General features: G+C 40.1%; 1 protein-coding gene across 1 annotated transcript in view; it reads left to right on the forward strand.

Moving 5' to 3' along the window:
• Positions 1–11889: 11889 nt before the first annotated feature.
• The window catches only part of reck (reversion-inducing-cysteine-rich protein with kazal motifs), an 87309-nt gene continuing 79054 nt past the window's right edge, over positions 11890–20144 (forward strand). The window contains exon 1 of the mRNA XM_080050133.1: positions 11890–12045. Coding sequence (XP_079906259.1) covers positions 11973–12045 — 73 coding nt within the window. The 5' untranslated portion in view covers positions 11890–11972. The remainder of the gene's footprint in view (positions 12046–20144) is intronic.

The raw sequence follows: 20144 nt of genomic DNA on the forward strand, positions 1-20144 counted from the left end.
TATTTGCCTGCGGTGTCTCAAAGTTAAACTTGAAAAATAATAACTTTCCATGCGTTCTTTTTTCTATTCTACATACTACATCTGACCACAAACATAATCTAGTCAGGATGCAGTATGCCTACAATTGGGACATTCTTTTACTAATTTCTTTCATCATAACATTGCGCCTTGCTCTTGTTTCTTGCTTTTATATCCGTCACATCCCTGGTTGTTTTCGAAGCATACATTTTGTAAATTTGTAATGAGAATTTTAACTCTTTTTACTTAATCCAACATGTTGATTTTTAGTTTTTAAAGAGATACACATGTATGCATAATGAATTAGATATTGAGAGATACACATGTATGCATAATGAATTAGATATTGAGAGATACACATGTATGCATAATGAATTAGATATTGAGAGATACACATGTATGCATAATGAATTAGATATTACCAAATTTGCATATTTATTCGAACATTTCTGAAAGAATAGTTAAACAAAAAAATAATAGTTTTACTAGTAGTGGGCGTCCTGGGGAAATGCACCTGTTGGAAGGCCAATGAGAAGTACTATAGAATAAATAACTAAATACATCTTCACCTCATCACTTGATATTGTGGAAAGACCTGAGGGAGAAGTGGATGATGCCATCTTTAGTAACTAGCGTATTGGGCCGGTTTCACAGACAAGGCTTAAGCCTAGTCCGAGACTAAAATGCCTGTTGAGCTGGATTAATTCAAAGCTGCTTGCACAGACTCAGTTTAAAATAGTCCTAGGTTAAAGATATTCTGGAATAAACAAAGCCAACTGCAAGACGGACGACTAGAGCTACTCTAGGTCTAAATTTATCTTAAATGAATCCTCCAAAGAGGCAGGTTTAACTTCAGTTTAGTGGTGTTTGAGAGAGAGCATGGACTATTTGGAATATCTAAATGAAGACCAACTCCCACTGCAGAGGCCAGCCAGAAGAGGATACTTGTGGATAGGTCTTATCCAAAACATTTATTTGATGAACTTACATTTTGAGATCGCTTTCAATATGGAAAATGCACTGAAAATAACAACTTAGCTTGAGTTTATTAGATGGATGCATTTAAATTGAAGACATATTCAGCATAATAAAATGAGTGTCTAAAACAATTCTGTTTTCAAATGTGGTTGTTGTGATTAAAAATACATGAATAACAAAATTACTTATATCTTCACTGTGATTACTAATCACAATTGTCTCAGTACTGTATCTTGTTTGAATCATAGCTCTCTCTTCCAACTTCATGTCCAATTCCACCTGTAGAATTTTCATTTTCATGTCATATACTTCCTTCATATATATATAGATATTGCATTTTCTGTTCATGGCATTCTCAGGCTAACTTTCATGCAACGTCATCTTTTTGTCCTTTGTTGAAAGGTTGTGGCAAGCTCTTCTTTAAAGCGAGATCCTGGTTTTTCTACAGAGTCTACCAGTGCAGATATCATTAAATATAATGTCAAAATTATAAATGAGAAAGATGGGAAATACAGATAATAATGAAGATAACCTGAAGTTGGTGTATTGTTCTCTTAGTAACATTTTCATTAGAATTGAATTTCTTGCAAATTGCGGCCCAACTATTTATTTGCTCAGTCCCAGCAGTATGGCTTTTAGATTCAATAACCGGATGGTTTCAAACTATTTTTTTAAGAGATTTTTTCCAAATTCATTAAAGTTTATTGACGGGATTTTTTTAGCCTCTGCCATTGTTTTTTCTCACAAGCAATGGTGTTTCTGCTCCACTCCGGGTTTTTATGATCACCGCTGGACCAGCAGCATGTGCTCATGGACAGGTGTTAACAATCAGGCTTACTTACCTTACTCCAGGACTTCATAGTCTCAGACTAACTAAACCAAACTTAAGCCATATTCATGAAAGTGACTTAAACGTCCCAGTTTAACTAGTCCACATTAAGGCCTACTCCTGGCTTAATCTAGGCCCTGTCTGTGAAACCGGCCCTTTGTCTTTTAAGGCCACCGTAGCTTCTGTAAATTCTGCCAAAGGGAGGGGTTAGCAAGGGAGCGTTGACATCTATAACTAGATGATGCCAAAATACACCTTCAATGAAAGCTTGCGGTGTGTGATTGTGAGTGACACCTTTTAACATTACACATGACTCATATGTTTAACCACTTGCAGCTTTAATACTGTAAATGAATGGCCCGTATATGAATAAAGCTAAAGAGCTTATTTTTACCTCAAACTCCTCAAGAGTAATCACTAGGAGATGTATGTGGGTACAGTGTGTGTGTGTGTGTGTGTGTGTGTGTGTGTGTGTGTGTGTGCACGTGTGTGTGTGTGTGTGTGTGTGTGTGTGTGTGTGTGTGTGTGTGTGTGAATTGGGGGGGGGGGTCAGGGTGGAGTACACACCTTGAGGCCATATGTGAACCCAATGTGCTCAGATATGCCATGTGCAGATGTGTAAAAAAACACAAATGCACACACACACACACACACACACACAAACATAGGTAGAGGCCGCCCGCATGCACACCATAATGTGGCCCCTGTGCTGTGTGTGGTTACAGGATGCCAATTAATGAGCCAGAAACTCTCATTTCATCTGATACAACGCAATGAGTTGAGGTCGTAACTGTGTGTGTGCTTGTGTGTGTGTGTGTGTATGTGTGCTCCAGCTTCCTCTTCCTGCACTTATTATTCAGGGGCCATAGATCAATCTCTTGTCTGATATTTCTCTGCTGATTAGATTTGAATGACACTTTGATGAATGTTTTTCCTATAATTTTTGTTCCTATTTCTTTATTTTTTTCAAATATTTACATGGTGCACCTTATCTCTTGTGTCCTTGCACTACTGTGGTGTGTATTATTTGTGTCTCAAGTGTTGCTCTCTTCACTTGTGTGTTTCTATTATACATTTACATTTTCTTCTTCTATATTGCATTGTTGAGAGAGGAGCCTGGGACTTAAGAATTGCATAGCCAATGACTGCTGCTGTAATAGTTGTGCATATGACAAATAGACATTCTTGAATCTTGAATCTTGAATGAATCAATTCTCCATTTGTTAGAATGAGCATATGCCTTTTGTTATTGCTTTTGTAGTAAGAATAAAACAAAAGAAAAGCAGTGGTATTTTACTGAATGTTGCAATTATATTTTTGTTTTCTTGCAAACCATTCATTGATATCCGGTACTGTCGTAATGGAAGACATTTGTAAGTGACCTGATAAGCTGGTTTACCATGTCTAGAAACTATAGTACATGCTCAAATATATGTGACTTTTTCACATAAGAAGGTGCTCCACTTGTGATTCACATGTAAAATGACATGATACATTAACATCTCCTTTATCAAGTACTGCTCAATATACTATACTGTGTAACAATTAGCCTAAAAACTATGAATGTGTCTTGTTTTCAATTGCACAATGTAAATCCCCCCCCCCCCCTCCCCTACATTGCTTAAGCCCCCCCACACACACACACTTCTGTAATAAGCTTCAACCCTGCATGGCTCTGTCTCAAACTACCTGGCTCCATTTCTAGAGCTCAAGCTGTCATATAAAGTGTTTGTAAACTTGATTTTTTTTTCGAGAGAGAGAAATCAAAGAAGCCCCAAAACTGTTATGTAGAATGGATGTCACATTATATGACATTGTGGAAAAAACAAAAACAATTTAATACAAAACATATTAAAATGTCCTGCTGACTCCCCGCTGGTCCACCTGTATTTGAAGTCCCCCCCCCATGGTTAAGAACCTCTGGTGTGGGCTGTCGATTACGGTGTTTATATTTCCTGATGTAAAGTTCCGGTGTCTGGGAGTTTTTTTTTTTGCATCCCGCTTGCTTTGGAAAATAGAACATGTTTACTGGCCCTTGTTCTTATGTTCAAGCTACACAGTCTGACATTGTGTGTGTGATGGCTAGGACACTTATATATACAATGAATAATATAGATAATTCCTGTTAATGGAATTGTAATGTTTTAGGCTAGACACTGCAGGCCACTTGATAAAAACAAAAGGCCATTAAGTTTGTCTGTTATGTGCTACTGTAGAAACATGGCGGTGCGAAATGGTGGCACACCCTACTCCTATGAGAAATGAACCAACTACTTCTATTTTCAAGTGATAATACACTAATTTAAACATAGTTATGAAGATTATATTATATTTCCACCCAGTCTGTTCTGAAAAATGACAATTCCCTTCACACACTGCACCTTTAACCCCATTCCCAGCATAGAGCTCATAAAAGTTAGTAATTAGCTGATGAAAAAAAACCTGAAGTTGGTGGTGGTGAAAACAGAGGACATTTGGTTTGACATTTGTCAGGTGAGCAGAAACATGACCATAAGAACTTTATTGTTATAATAATATATTATAATATGTCAGGGTGTGAGTTTACAAGGTTCAAAGTTCTTTATTATAATTTGTCTGTGTACTTGCTAAGCCTACATAAAAATTAAAAAATACCGTTTGTCATCTGGTTGTTGAGGATGGGCCTCCATGTGGACCAAACAGTCAACATGAGTCACATCAAAGCAGCAATAAAATGTATTTTAGTCCACATTTGCGGAAAATCTGTAAACTTCACTTTGATGTCTTGCCACTTTCTAATGTTGTTTTGGCAAAATGTGTTAGCGGCATGTCATATACAACACATGAACTGTGTGTGTGTGTGTGTGTGTGTGTGTGTGTGTGTGTGTGTGTGTGTGATTGCGTAAATGCCGCCATCTTTTTCACAGACACGGTTTACAATAGTAAAGTAGTGTCGGATATAGTGTGCAGAATAAAGGGTGGGGGGGGGGGGGCACAAACGCATTGATTTTACTTACATACCTGACATGCAACGGAAATGGTTTTGGAAAGTGTGTGTGTTTGGTTACTTGAAAACACAACAACGACAAGCACACACACACACACACACACACAAAGTGCTCTCAGCTGATGGTCTTGGCTACACGGTGGGTGCGCACAGGTGGCTTATGTTATTTTCTCCTGCATTCTACATTGAATGGCACTGTGAGTCATGGCCTATCTCAGCCACGTCAAAGCCAGTGCCTGGAAACCCAAGCAAACAGCTCAATAGTGAAGGGGGATTTACTGGGTCACAATAGCAAAGCATATGTTCCTGTTTCTCATCCATCATGGCAGACACCAACACACTGACAGAGCCTCCTCTCTTCTCCATCTCTGTCTTTTCTCACTCTTTGACACACACACACAGACTTTCCAATGTGTGTGTGTGTGTGTGTGTGTGTGTGTGTGTGTGTGTGTGTGTGTGTGTGTGTGTGTGCGTGTGCGTGTGCGTGTGCGTGTGTGTGTGTGTGTGTGTGCGTGTGCGTGTGTGTGTGTGTGCCACTTCAACCATGGAGCAAGTATGAACGCTGCATGAGCAGCTAGTGTGAACTTGACAGATGTTGTTTGCTTTGGGAAATGTAGGGTTTCCATTCACACCTTCATTGTAAACCCAGGTCTTAGTCTATGTGTGTGTGTGTGTGTGTGTGTGTGTGTGTGTGTGTGTGCGCGTGCGGTGTGTTTCCGCTTACTGACAGGTGGCGAGCAACCATGCAATGCTGCCTGGGGGACATACACAGAAACATAGCATTGGTTGTCTTAACACACACAATCACACACACACACGCATGCATGGACACACACACACACACACACACACACACACACACACACACACACCTTTAATCAACATGGAGTCAACAGTAGTAGGCCTGTAGCACTGAAGGGCTTAAAGTTTTAACATCAAAACAGACACAGAGAAGCAAGCAGAACACACTGTAGCTATCAGCTGAAGTCATTGTGACAGAACATAAAGCTGCTGTTCCTCTAATGGCCACTAGTTGCTAACGCTAACTAAAATAGAACTCTGGCCCTTATGTTTCCAGCCTGTCAGGTGTCATGGAAAGATAAATCAATTCATTGTGCACTTGAATTCTTACTTACATACGTGGTATCAATTAGTAATCGATGCACTTATGGAAAGGTTTTGTGTACAGTCACTTTATTATTAAAGTGTAATAGAGATCATGTTAACCAATGCCACATTATCAGACATGTGTTTATTGCTTCATTTTATTTTTTACAAATCGAATGTCTGTGAAAGCCCAAGAAACCAAAGTGTACTAGCAGTTAAACAATACTATTTTTCGAGGGCCAAAATCCCTATTTGAGAGTTTAAAAAAACAGATACAAATTTATGAGACGATATTAATTTTTAAAATAAATATGTAGTTTGTTTATTAGCTTTTAAGACCAGGACATATGCAAATTTACAGCTGAAAACTACCCAAACCATATCTGTAACATTTCAGTACGGCAATCTAATATCACTTGGCTTATAGACAGCCCTATGTTTCAAATATTTATGATTCTAATTTCTGAAATCAGTGAGCCCCAATAACGTTGGCCATGCATTTTTATCTCCATTTGAACAACCAAGCTACATCACATCATGTCTGTGAAGTGTGTTGCTTCACATAGTGCTGGAACGAGTGTGCATGTTGAGTACAAAACATTTCAACTAGATGAACCTTGTCCAACTAATAAATCATTATGCTTCATTTCAAAGCACTGACTGGATCCCATCTACACACACACACACACACACACACACACACACACACACCAAAGCAGACATCTGTAAAGTTGTGTAATATGTGAAATTAAACATGGTTAGCGGAGACAGACCTGATGAACAACAACAACAGTGAATTCATCACGGTTCATCTGCCAGGATGACAAAGGAGCTCTATGCTGGAGCTGGGAGTCAGCGACGGAGCAAGCCTCAGGCCTCAGGGTACAAACTACAGGCCTTGACTTTAACATACACTTTAATATCTTCCACGCTGCTGTTTACTGAGCTGCTGCTGGGGTACGTTTGTGTGAATAAGTGTACTCGCATAGTTATTTTTTGTGATTTTAAAATCAGTGGGAAATACAAATTATTGACCTTTAAATACAATGCCCCACCTAACCTAAAATGCACCCACTGAATGTCCTAAATTGACGAGAACTTAATGACTTTTAGACAATGGATTGGCACACAACTGATCCACTACCTATGTGCGCACTGAAAGAAATCTGGTGTTACAGTTTTTCTCAGTTGCTTTGGTGCTTTTCTCAGATCAGAATGAAAATTCTAACTATTAGTTCAACCTCCGCAACATTTAGTCATTTGAGCACATCATAGTAGCAATTTCTCCTTCCTCTGAACAAATTGCAAATGCTTTTGGATACATATCAGTTGCTTTCATACAATTCTCTGCTGTTTTATAACATTGTCATTTGCTTATATCATGTCAGTCAAAATTAACTATACTTATGGATGCTGAATAGTCGTTCCCAATAAAACTAGTAGTCTTCATTTCATTGCTTGAGTCATTACATACACAATTGTTGAACTAGTTATCAAATTCTGTCCAGCAAATTTTATACCTTTCTTTATAATTTTTCCTGGAAATGTCTCTTAAATTGAACAATTGCTCTCAGGTGGACTTCAGCTTTCACTCACGAGGAGGTGTGTGAAGTATTAGTTGTAACCAATGACTTTCCTCGCTGCATTGCAAGGGATAATATCCGTTGTGATGTAGATGAAAATATGTGGCCAGACAGACAGGGACGTCTGGATGTGCCAGAATGATTTACCTATATATGTTCAGTTACAATATGTCCTGTTATATTGTTCACATTTGTGCACAGCTCTACCAAAAGGGTGTTTTTTTATGTTTGTTCTAAATAAGTGACTGAAGTGTATTTTTCTTTTGCACAATGCTGTAGAATTGCAAAGAGCATATACAGTAAAAATGTGAAACATACGTATTCAGTGTCTTGTACTCACTTACTCCCCTAACTACAGCAATGTGTAACTTTACTGTAGTTTTCAAATGGCTTTACAAGTAGTGTATAGTGCTGTCTTGAGCATTTTCAGGTAGTGTCACCGAGTTCTGACCTTTTTTTTGCATTGGAAAACACTGAGAGAATAAACTGTCATAATGAAAACATGACAAAGCCATTTGACTATCTTGTTCATAAACGATGGTGTCAAGACTTCTCATTTTGATGACACTGGCAGTTTCATTGACATGAATACTTGCTTTTGAGGAATAGACTATCCATTTTGAGCAAGTGATGTACTTTTGCAGGTTATCCACTAGGTTTTGCAGTTTGCACTAATTGTTTTGAGAAATGCACTAACTGCTGTGCAAATGTTAATAGTGATGTGAGAAAAGCACCAAAGCGACTGAGAAAAACTGTAATATACAGCCTAGGCTCTATAAACGAGTATGTAAATGAAGGGTTTGTAAACAAAGGGGGCCCACCGCCACCGTAGCTAGCAACATGCCCGTTTAAAGATGTTTTCCCCATGCACACACTGTACAGTACAGTATAACAAGGGTGAGGATACACATACAGTTGCAGCAGGCACACTCAAAATGTGGGTGGACATGTTCTTATTATATAAGTATAGTATTTGAATAGTGTATTATTAAATCCTACATTATACTGCAAAGGTATAGGAATATGGCCATACGTTATAGTGGCTTTCATATAGTATAAGTATAGTCTGTTTCAGTGGGTGATATAATGATACATTGTAGGAGACAGAGTGGCATGTCATATGTTTTGAAATGAAAGGAGCATCTATATGTCTTGTATGACCCCTGGAACATGTGTATGAATCAATGATTCATTCGGGGCCCCTCACTATTCATGCCAGTGGACAGCATGATGTAGCCACATGGGGCCAAAGTGCTGAGAGCAGCCCCCCTGACATCCTCCTCACTGCCGCCCTCTCACCCATCACAAAGAGTCTGTCTCTGTGGACACACATCTCCCTGCTGCTTGACAAAACCCACCGCCTGGCCCCGATGACATGGGCATTAGGGAGGGACAATGAATAGGCGACAGACTGGGAGCCCCCCAACACATCCCATGGAAGACAACACTTCCTGTCAATGGATGGGTATATTGGCAAAACACCCCAAATCACCATCCATGTCTTACCCGTATGCCCATCTTTCATGTTGAAAATGTTCAACTTTTACAAACTATCATAGTTATGTTAGTGACAATTTTGTAGTGGATAGAGCACCCCCCCCCCCCTCCCACCCCCTCAATAGAGGCTCAGTCCTCAGAAGCAGCAGACCACGGGTTCGAATCCAGCCGAGTTGTTGTCTGCATGCCATTCCCCTCTCTACCCCATTTCATCTCTATCTCTCCTAACGGTCTAATAAAAGCAAAAAAAATGCCAACAAATTATCTAAACATTTTTTTTTTATTATTGGGGCCGGTTCGGAGCCAGTGCTAATTGGGGAAACCATTTGCTTTTCCACTGCGAGAGGGGGTATTAATTAGTAAAAATACGACGTATCCGCCACTGTTAATGTGGTAGTGCTTAAAGCTAGCGCTAGTGTTAGCCAGGAGAGCGGCGACGTTGGGCAACGTACACAGTCGTTTACAGTGAAGTCATGCCATGGCTGTCTAGCCCGTGGAAAAGCAAACCGGTTCCTAAGAGGTTCCTAAGTTGAACCAATGAGAACCAGCATTAGCTCAGGAACCTGGAACCTGAAACTGTAACCTGGTTTGCGTTGGTGGAAAAGGGGAACGTAGATATTCGTGCTGACATATTGTCCGTTGGATGTCCCCTGATGTTGGATGCAGGCTACATAAAGACCCGCATCTTTAACCCCATCTCACCGTTTGCACTAGTGGATGGAGTTGATTGAGTTTTCATGGATGTCCAAGGCTAGTTTTGGTGTAGGATGTGAACGTTCTTCTCCCACGACCCAACTTCCATACTTAGGTCATGAGAAGATAATGAAGAAATTCCATCTAGTTCATGAAGACCGTGGGATGAGGTCCAAACATCGGGAAAGAAAATATTGGAAATAGACTTTAAGCTACGTTTTTCTTTTTTCTTTTGACACTTGATTTTACTACGTATAATACTGATCAGAGACCAAATGCTATGTCTGAAAACTATTTACATTTTATTATAGAGTTAGCGACTTCACACATCCCTGTTTTCAGTTCATTTTATCGTTAACGTTTATAGTGAGGCAAATATTTGATATAGTTTTACTGTATGTTTGGTCTATCTGGAACAGTGGTTCCCAGCCCGGGGGTCATAACAGACCCAATGGGACTAGTGTCAATCTAAAGGCTCATATGTTTGTTAACAGGAAAAACATAAATAAGGTTTTAATATTTCAGACTTTTTCTTATTAATTATTTGGGGAATTGTATGTCTTCAGGCTTCTAAAAACTCTTTTCTTGAACTGGCCACAGCTTGTGGACAAATGCAACATGTGACGAGCCAATGTGTGTGGAAGAAGAAGCAACCCTATTCCTATATTGTTGTACTGCAGATTGAAATCATGTTTCACTTCACTTGACAATACAAAGTTTTACCCCACCATGTATCATGATGCCTGGGGACCATTCTTGGATGAATACATGTTTACACAATGATGCATTCTAAGGAGCAAATATTTTAAGCTATGTTTACATTAATTTCAAATCAAGAAATGCTAATATTCAGTAACATGCAGGGCAGGTTGACACTGATCCTATAATGTGTTTAGATAGACAGTTGGATGGATGGATGGATGGAGGGATAGATAGATAGATAGATAGATAGATAGATAGATAGATAGATAGATAGATAGATAGATAGATAGATAGATAGATAGATAGATAGATAGATAGATAGATAGATAGATAGATAGATAGATAGATAGATAGATAGATAGATAGATAGATAGATGATAGATAAGCAAAGGAAATGTAAAATTACAATGTGAAGGAAATGTAGCCTACAATTACAATACTCATGTCATGTGAAGTCCACGTTTCATTACTCACAGTAGCTCTGTGTCTGTTTGTGGTGTTCCCATATAGCCTCTGTGGTCTACAGCTGATTCATAAGAAATCTCCAGGGTTATGTACAGTGGTGCAATGACTTCTTTTAAAACACTTATGCTTTACATGAACAAAAGCTGTTCTGTGTGTATAACTGTGACAGAATGCAGAAATAATTTACTGATTGAGCCCTTTGTCTCTATGGGTATCCTCTCTCTCTACTTTTCAGACATACATTCCGTGTGAATTGTAAATGTAAACCTTGGCATTGCTTTTACGTGCACAGGTTTGTGTGTCTGTGTGTTAACTCAGTGGACTTGCTACCTGTGCAAAGTGTTTCCAAGTTATTTATTTTCCAGTGCATTCTGGGATAGATTCCAGCACGCACTGGGACTCTGAATGGGACTGAGCTGGTATGGAAAACGAATGGATCTCTGGAACTATGTGTGAAAGAACCCAATGTTAGCGAAGGCTATTAAACCAAGCAAGAGTTCCTTCTTTCTTGGTCTTGCTTTTTTCTTTTTCACTATTCAAGATCACCTTTGTGATATTAATTGTATACTAATTAAAGAGCCATAATATCTTTCTGGAGAAGTAATCAAATATAAAGTAAAACTGTCTCGCTAAACAAAGAAACCATGACATTATGAATAAGAAAAGTGATGCACAACAGGATGAGTGGTGGTAGTAGGCCTTTGAATTCAAGAGAATGCATAGCCTACCCTACATAATTGTTAGCATACTCCAGAACTGTATCGCACACCTGACCATAATGTCTATAATGGCCACTATTAAATAATAATGTTTCAAAAATACTTTTGACATCTAGGCTACTTTTGTCACCGTTAATAACCGGACTCGTAGGCTACTCCGTTCTGCGCATGTCCTCTGCGGTCTACACTACACAGACAGAACCGTGGGCTGAGAGAGAGAGAGAGAGAGAGAGAGAGAGAGAGAGAGAGAGAGAGAGAGAGAGAGAGAGAGAGAGAGAGAGAGAGAGAGAGAGAGAGAGAGAGAGAGAGAGTTCAGCGGGGATCCATGGAGCATGTCACAGCACCAGTGTTTTCTATGTCTTCTTGTCCACGATGCACTTTAGGATTGCAATAAGATGCGTGTGTGTTTCCAGATAACCAGTTTCTTCCTCGCCGTGAACTTTTACTGCCAGCCGCTCCGAGCTCAGGGTGAGTCCCCAATGTCTCTCTGTGTATGATTTCAACCTCACAACTGTAACTGTGTCCAATGTCCATGTTACCGCCTGCTCTCTCTCTATCTCTCATATATTGTTTAACTTGCTGAAAAATGTCTAGTATATAAGTCAAGGTTAAGGCTGTCTTTTCCTCGGGACGCTGCAGAATAACTTGTTGATTCAGTGACAGCTTGGCATCCTGTTGCACCGCTAGATGTTCGCTCTTGTGAGAACGTCAAGCCAGACTCCATTCACAAACCACACAATGTGACAACTCCGTGCTTATGAGTGAACTTAAACACCCCGTACACTAGTCATTGAGATGCATTCTGAATGATTAGAGTCCTCTGGTAAATTCGGGCGTCGAAATATTCAGCAGGGATTATTTTATTTCCATTAAACCAGACGTTTAAACTTGTTCACCGCGCTAGCTACCGCCCACCACTGAGTGTAGATGGTGTGAAATAATGACTGTGGGAATAACGGGACAACAAAAAAGCTATAGTAAAAGTTCGGAGTGAATCATTTGTGGTGTATTCATTGCACGCCGAAAGGAACGGTGACTTTCTCAAGAAAAACATTAAGTGATTTTTGTTTGTAGGACACTTTTGCCGAAAAACACAACGTCAATATCAGGAATTCATCTTTTATTGGAATAAAAGTTAGCATGACGCTCTGTCCGTCTCGGAGAGCGCAACGTATGGGACTAGCATCCTGTGTAGCGTTTTTCTGGGAACATGGACATGTTTTCAATGAGCCTTTGAAGTTTTCAGTGTGGCGTAGTTAATAGAAATGTCCCCCTTCTTTGTTATTTTGCTGCCGGAAGGCTGTAACAGTTATGAAAGTAAATGTAGTCGTTCCCTTGTGTGACTAAGCCGGGGATAGGAAGGAATAAGAGCTGACATAGCGGACCAGTAAAAAAAAGAAAAAGTAAAAAAGGGACCGTTACCTCGCTGGCAAACGTCATACATTAGCAATTGTTTATCTCCTAGGTTCTTGACAAATGTAGCCTACACTGCAACAAAAATAATTGCAAAAATATTTTTAGAATAAGTAGGACCTATTCTGTAAATCGGCTTCCATCCCTGTACCTAGAAACACGTTTACTTCCATAACACACCTCATGTTTTAACCGGTTGGCTCGTTATTCAATATCATCCTCTCTTCAAAATACAGCAAGCTTCGGGCATAAAGTTATTTAAATTCATACCAAGTAGGCTAGGCCTAAGTATTGATGTGTGGGCAGGCTATACCAAATCATGTGTCCAATTATTTACTATTCTACATGGACTGCTTGCTTCCTTATCTGAGAAAAAGGGAAAGTAGGAAATAAAAAAGCCATCAGTTTTGAATGGAGTCTGGTTGCCTAAATAATGAACTGCATGTAAGCAAATTGTGTCTGAATGAATGGCGTATTTGCTTTCCGGGGAGCTAATGAATTCGGAGCAACTTGTTAAAAGGACTTAGACAAACACAGAGGTGTGTTTTGGTGCTGTAGGACAACTGGCCTCCAAAAGGCTTTCACTTGTTAATTGACTGAGTCAACATGGCCATGCCTCTTTGTACCCTGTTGCTACATTCTTCAACCATTTGGCAAGGTGGTGTCTTCAGCTGTAGTCCCTCTTTAATATCATGTTGGCCAATGCATATCCTAATATTGTGTGTGTGTGTGTGTGTGTATGTGTGTGTGTGTGTGTGTGTGTGTGTGTGTGTGTGTGTGTGTGTGTGTGTGTGTGTGTGTGTGTGTGTGTGTGTGTGTGTGTGTGTGTGTGTGTGTGTGTGTGTGTGTGTGTGTGTGTGTCGAGGGCTCTTCATGGGCAGGGTTGTAAATTGGTCTAACATGCTGGTGGGTCGCTCTTTTGATGTTCGGGTCCACATGGGTGCAGGATGTGGATTTGCTCTGGCTAAATATCACTCTGTACAGTGTGTTTTTTTTCTCTCTCTCTCTCTCTAGCTCTGACACATCTGCTAGGAACATGAAAGAATCACAGCTCTTTAGATCCTCATTTGGGGTGCACATTGTCTTCCAAGAGGCTTGTGTGACAGTTAGAGAAAGGTTTCCAAAAGAAGGTGTTTTAAACAGTGCCACGAGTGAAAATAATCAGCTGGCTTTTGCTCTTAGGATGACAACAACAGTGGGCTTCTTCTCCCAACTTCCTCCCTCCACTCAAAAGGAAAAAGAATTCCATACATTTTTCTACTCTGGCTAGTCTTTTTTGTTAAACGTGCCTCCTTCATTTCTTTCATGTTGCGTGGATCTGGTGGTGGAGGCTATAGCCGTGAGAGAATGCATCTGGAACCAATTTAAGCGCTCAGAGCACCGGGGGGAAAGAAGAGGGGAAGGAGGGAAGTGAACGGCAGCCCCTTTTTTCTCTTCCGTGTTGTCCACTGTGAGCATGGCGTGGGCCTGTGTCCCGCAAAAACCTAATTATAGTTTTTTTTCTTGGCAAAACACAAGACTAAAGTGCAGCGAGCAGCATTTAATTCACAGTTGAATTACTTGGCCATCCCTTTTTGGTATATAGTGATTGTTGAAATTGACTATGAAATATAAGCCTCGTTTTCCAACCAGCAGCTGGGCTAAATATAAAGAAAAGAGAGAGAAATCCCCACCCAGTGAATTTATAAAAAGAGTTTGGAGGTCAGGTTTTTTTTTGATGGACAAGCGTTTCATTTTGGGTCAAATGCGTTCCATGTTAAACTTGGAAGGTTTTAGGATATTCTAATCTAGTTGAACAGAGTTTAGTTTAGATGGAGACTGCTGACCCGGCTGTGTCTCCCTTTGGGGCGCCGAGTTCAAAGCGCTTTGCTATCAAAGGCAGCATCAGCAGTCTGGAGCATTACATGCAAGTAAACAGCACGGAGCAACAGAGTGACTGCTAGAGTGCAGAGCATTGAAAAAAGACTAGTTCAAGTCAAGGTGGAGGTAATAGGCAAGTAAAGCTATGCAAGCAATGATGCTTTAAAATATACTGCATGCAACTGATGCTATAGTTTCTCAACAGCTGTGTCACCAGCTTGTATTGAAGTCCACATTAAGCAGGTTACATTTGTTAAGATGTATTTTCTCTGCCAGACTGAAACACAGCTTTTTCAATCAGACAAACTGTAGCCTGCTGTATCAGAGTGTGCACAGGGTTTAAGGGTGAAACCATGACATAACCTGTCCAGTGAGGGTCAGGGTAGGCGTGACAGTACACTGGGATCCATCATTCTAAATGACAACACTGCAGAGCTGTCAACGTGTCATTAACCTGGATTCATCTTCATTTTGTCAGACATATTGTAATTATAAAACAATGGTTATTGTGTATGGGTCAAATGACTATAGTATTATACTGTATTTTGACACAGTATTAGTGAGGAATAATGTGTGTAAGACGGGGCTAACTCTGTGAGCATTCATTTTTAACATAGAAATAGCTGATGGTACATTAACCTTGCTTGGTTTTAAAGTCAAAGGGCATGGCAGCCATGAACTAATGATGGATGATGTGAGCTGTCAGTGCCAGTGCCAGTCCTCAGCACATGTTGGCTGTGATGCACTATAGTTGTCTGCCCGATGAAAAGTTGTTTTTATGTGATTCAGGTGTTTCCACTGTGGAGAGAGCTCTGTAGAAAAACAACCTGAAAAAAACAAACAATACAAATAATCATTTCCACATGTTACGGTCTTTGACAGTTATGACAGCTTAATGTAGACATAGTTTATATGACAGTAAATGTACAGCTACATTGTGAAAATCCAACATAGCAAAGATATACTGTGAATGACTGTATATTTGATATCGAACAAGTATGTATTCGATCTAATCTGTGTTTATATTGAATTTTATAAAGCAATATTAATACATATAAATGAATGATATAATTCAGAAAAGGAGTGAGTCAGAAAGAAACACACCAGTTTCCCCATATACGCACATTGCGTCGTAATACCATTCAAATGCATTGATTGACATCGTTACAACGTGTCTTTCTGTTTTGAAGACACGCGGGTTTGGGTTGTTGTGTGTTACATAGAGTCCATGGTTGTATGGTTGTTTTTTAAATATATTTTCCTCCGGCCAAATCTGCAGCAAAAATTCCATTTCTAATCAGACCAACGCGAATGCAAAAATCTGCCAAAGCAGTGTGTGTAGAGCACTCACTCTAGTCCAACCAACTAGACTTCAGGCATACAGACTGCCTAGTATGCATGCACCCTATCAGAGCCAATCCTTGTAATACTGGCCTTTCAAGGACTACATACTGCAGCAATTCATATTTTGACAACTGGTAGACAGAATATTCTCCCTGACATTTTATAACCATAACATCAACATCATGTTGTCCATATCAAATGAGAGTGAGACACAACTCTCATAGCCCCTATTCGTGATTTACAGTATCTCACAAAAGTGAGTACACCCCTCACATTTCTTCACATTTTTCTTTATATCTTTCCATGGGACAACACTGAAGAAATGACACTTTGATACAATGTAAAGTAGTCAGTGTACAGCTTGTATAACAGTGTAAATTTACTGTTCCCTCAAAATAACTCGACACGCAGCCATTAATGTCTAAACTGCCGGCAACAAAAGTGAGTACACCCCTTAGAAAAAATTTACAAATTGGGCCCAAAGTGTAAATATTTTGTGTGGCCACCATTATTTTCCAGCACTGCCTTAACCCTCTTGGGCATGTAGTTCACTAGAGCTTCACAGGTTGCAACTGGAACCCTCTTCCACCCATTTATGACAGCATCACAGAGCTGGTGGATATTAAAGACCTTGCGCTCCTCCACCTTCTGTTTGAGGATGCCCCAAAGATGCTCAATAGGGGTTAGGTCTGGAGACATGCTTGGCCAAGCCATAACCTTTACCCTCAGCTTTTTTAGCAAGCCACTGGTCGTCTTGGAGGTGTGTTTGGGGTCGTTATCATGTTGCAATACCACCCTGCGGCCCAGTTTACGAAGGTTGAGTGCACGTGGTCAGCGTCGTACACAGAGGTTGGCTTTGGAAAATAGACGTATGAGTGCTGCCAGCATTGCTGAAGGGCTTGAAGGGGTGGGGGGGTCAACCTGTCAGTGCTCAGACCATACGCCGCACTCTGCATCATACTGGTCTGCATGGCTGTCATCCCAGAAGGAAGCCTATTCTAAAGATGATGCACAAGAAACCCCACAAAAAGTTTGCTGAAGACAAACAGACTACGGACATGGATTACTGCAACCATGTCCTGTGGTCTGATGAGACCAAGATACATTTATTTGGTTCAGATGGTGTTAAGAGTGTGGAGCGGCAACCAGGTGAGGAGTACAAAGACAAGTGTGTCTTGCCTAGAGTCAAGCATGGTGGTTGGAGTGTCATGGTCTGGGGCTGCATGAGTGCTGCCAGCACTGGGGATCTACAGTTCATTGAATTCTAACATGTACTGTGACATACTGAAGCAGAGCATGATCCCCTCCCTTCATAAACTGGGCCGCAGGGCAGTACTGCAACATGATAACGACCCCAAACACACCTCCGAACAACCACTGGCTTGCTAAAGAAGCTGAGGGTAAAGGTTATGGACTGGCCAAGCATGTCACCAGTCTTAAACCCTATTGAGCATCTTTGGGGCATCCTCAAACGGGAGATGGAGGAGCGCAAGGACTCTAATATCCACCAGCTCCTTGATGTCGTCATGAATGGGTAGAAGAGGGTTCCAGTTGCAACCTGGGAAGCTCTACTGAACTACATGCCCAAGAGGGTTAAGGCAGCGCTAGAAAATAATGATGGCAAAACAAAAAATGTACACTTTGGGCCCAATTTGGACATTTTTTCTTAGGGGTGTACTCACTTTTGTTGCCAACAGTTTAGACATTAATGGCTGTGTGTCGAGTTATTTTGAGGGGACAGTAAATTTACACTGTTATACAAGCTGTACACTGACTACTTGACATTGTATCAAAGTGTCATTTATTCAGTGTTGTCGCATGGAAAGATATAATGAAATATTTGAAGAAATGTTAGGGGTGTACTCACTTTTGTGAGATACTGTATGTGTCGCTGCTTTCCAAATGTGAAGGCCTGTCAGCGTGTTCCAGATAACTTTTATCACTTGTTTGATACATTTTGAGTGGAAGTAAAAAAATAAATAAAGCAGAAGTCAGACACAAGGTAATTCAATGTGCTTCACATAAAATACATCAAGATTATACATTAGTAATTGCATTTAAGAGATGATAAAAACAAAGTAATACAGGCAGACAAATTGCCAGGAACATTGTATTTCTCGTGCACTGGTGGCAGTTTAAAGACGGATTTCTTCAATCTCCCATCACTGGAAATATTTTATTTCTCATGCACTGATTGCCTTTAACAGACAATAAAAACAAGCAACTACAAAATGAATTGTATTTTTTTTTAAATGACAGGTTAAAAGGGAAGCGGAAAAGTCTTCAGATTTGATTTCATAGAGTTTGAGCAGACCTCATAAATAAAAAGCTACTGTTGATGTAACAATGGGACCAGGGGCCTGTTGCATAAAAGTGGAATAAAGATATCCAGGATGATTGATAAACCCAGCCTTGACAAAGCCTAGCCTGGGCACTTTGGATTAGTCAATTGAATAAACGCTAATCCAGGGTGAAAAGGGGCCGCTTTGTCAAGCCAGGTGTAAGTAATTCTGTTGAGTGCCAGCCCACAGCTTTCAGAAGTAGACCCAGATATCGAACACAGATTTACTGATGTAAAAATGGAAAAGACGGCCCATTTTCTTACAATGCCTTGATAAGTACAAACAAAGTGAATTTATTTGACCCACATTTGCAACATCATCTGCCATCGATAATCAATTAAATAAATATAGCCTGCAATATGAACGGACTATCACATAAATTATTATAATTTATATAATTTCCTCTTAATCTAATTATAATTAAGTTAATTATGAATGGTTCAGGTTAAATAAATAAAAAAGAGGAACTATTTAACTAAATGACAATGCAGTCTCTTATGTGGTACTTTAAAACAGGCTAATGAAAATAAAGCAGTACGCAGAAGATCATGGAATAACTGTTAAACACCTTGATTTCAGATTGGAGTGACAGCTGACTGAGCCAATCAGGCAACAGAATAAGTTTATCCTTTACGTTTAGCCTGGTCCCGACCAGGCTAAACGTAAAGGATAAATCTCCATGGTAACTTATGTCCCTCCGCTTTTATGCAACCGGATCATGGCTAATGCAAGCCAGGATAACCGAAATATCCTAGGTTAATCCCTTATCTTAGTTTTATGCAACAGGCCCCAGGGTGGTTTTGGAGCACTAGTTGATTGTGGTCATATTAGAAGAACCAGTCCACAGTGCCAGGCTAGTGGCTACATCACATCTAATGTCCCTCCTCCTTCCCCAGCCCCTTTATCTGTCTCAAACCTGTCTGTAACCTTTGCTTCACAGTCACACTACTGGTGCAGAGAACAGTAGTACAGCAGTCTCCTGATGTCCATCATTCAGTGTGGGGCTCAGGTCTGCTCCGGGGATATAAGAATAGCAGTGGATGAAGGAGCAGAAAAGTTAGGCTGCCCAACCAGATGTACACAGCTGAGCCAACATGCAAATAGTGGTGGAGGAACAGTTCAGGTTCACATATTATAGTCTTTTCCAGCTGCCAAAATGTAATATGGGTTGAAGTGTCCAAAAAAACGTGTATAGGTCTAATTCTAACTCTGAGCTGCACGAATGAAGGGTGCTATACAAATACAGAGTATTATTAGTAGTAGTATTGCTGAATCTCCTCTTTTGAGCATCTGTCTACCCTTATGACATCATAAGGGGAGAGGGAAAATAATCTATAAATATGATACTTGTACTATTACCATATAATTAGTTTATCGTCCTAAAGGCCAAAGTGACACCTTCATAGTGACTGTTGTCTCCAACCAGTAGTCCAGAGCTCAACAGTATTGCATGAAAACAATGAAAAAGAAAAGCAGTAAATATTCACATTTGAATAAACATTACAGTTATAAAAACATTCAGTTGACATTCAGAATGTAGGAGAAGAATGAATTGAAGGTCATTTGGTCAGCACTGTGCCCTGTTCTGTGTCCTCCCCCCCTGCCTTC

Source organism: Ammodytes marinus (assembly GCF_949987685.1).
Source record: "Ammodytes marinus genome assembly, chromosome: 21".
Classification (NCBI taxonomy): domain Eukaryota; kingdom Metazoa; phylum Chordata; class Actinopteri; order Uranoscopiformes; family Ammodytidae; genus Ammodytes; species Ammodytes marinus.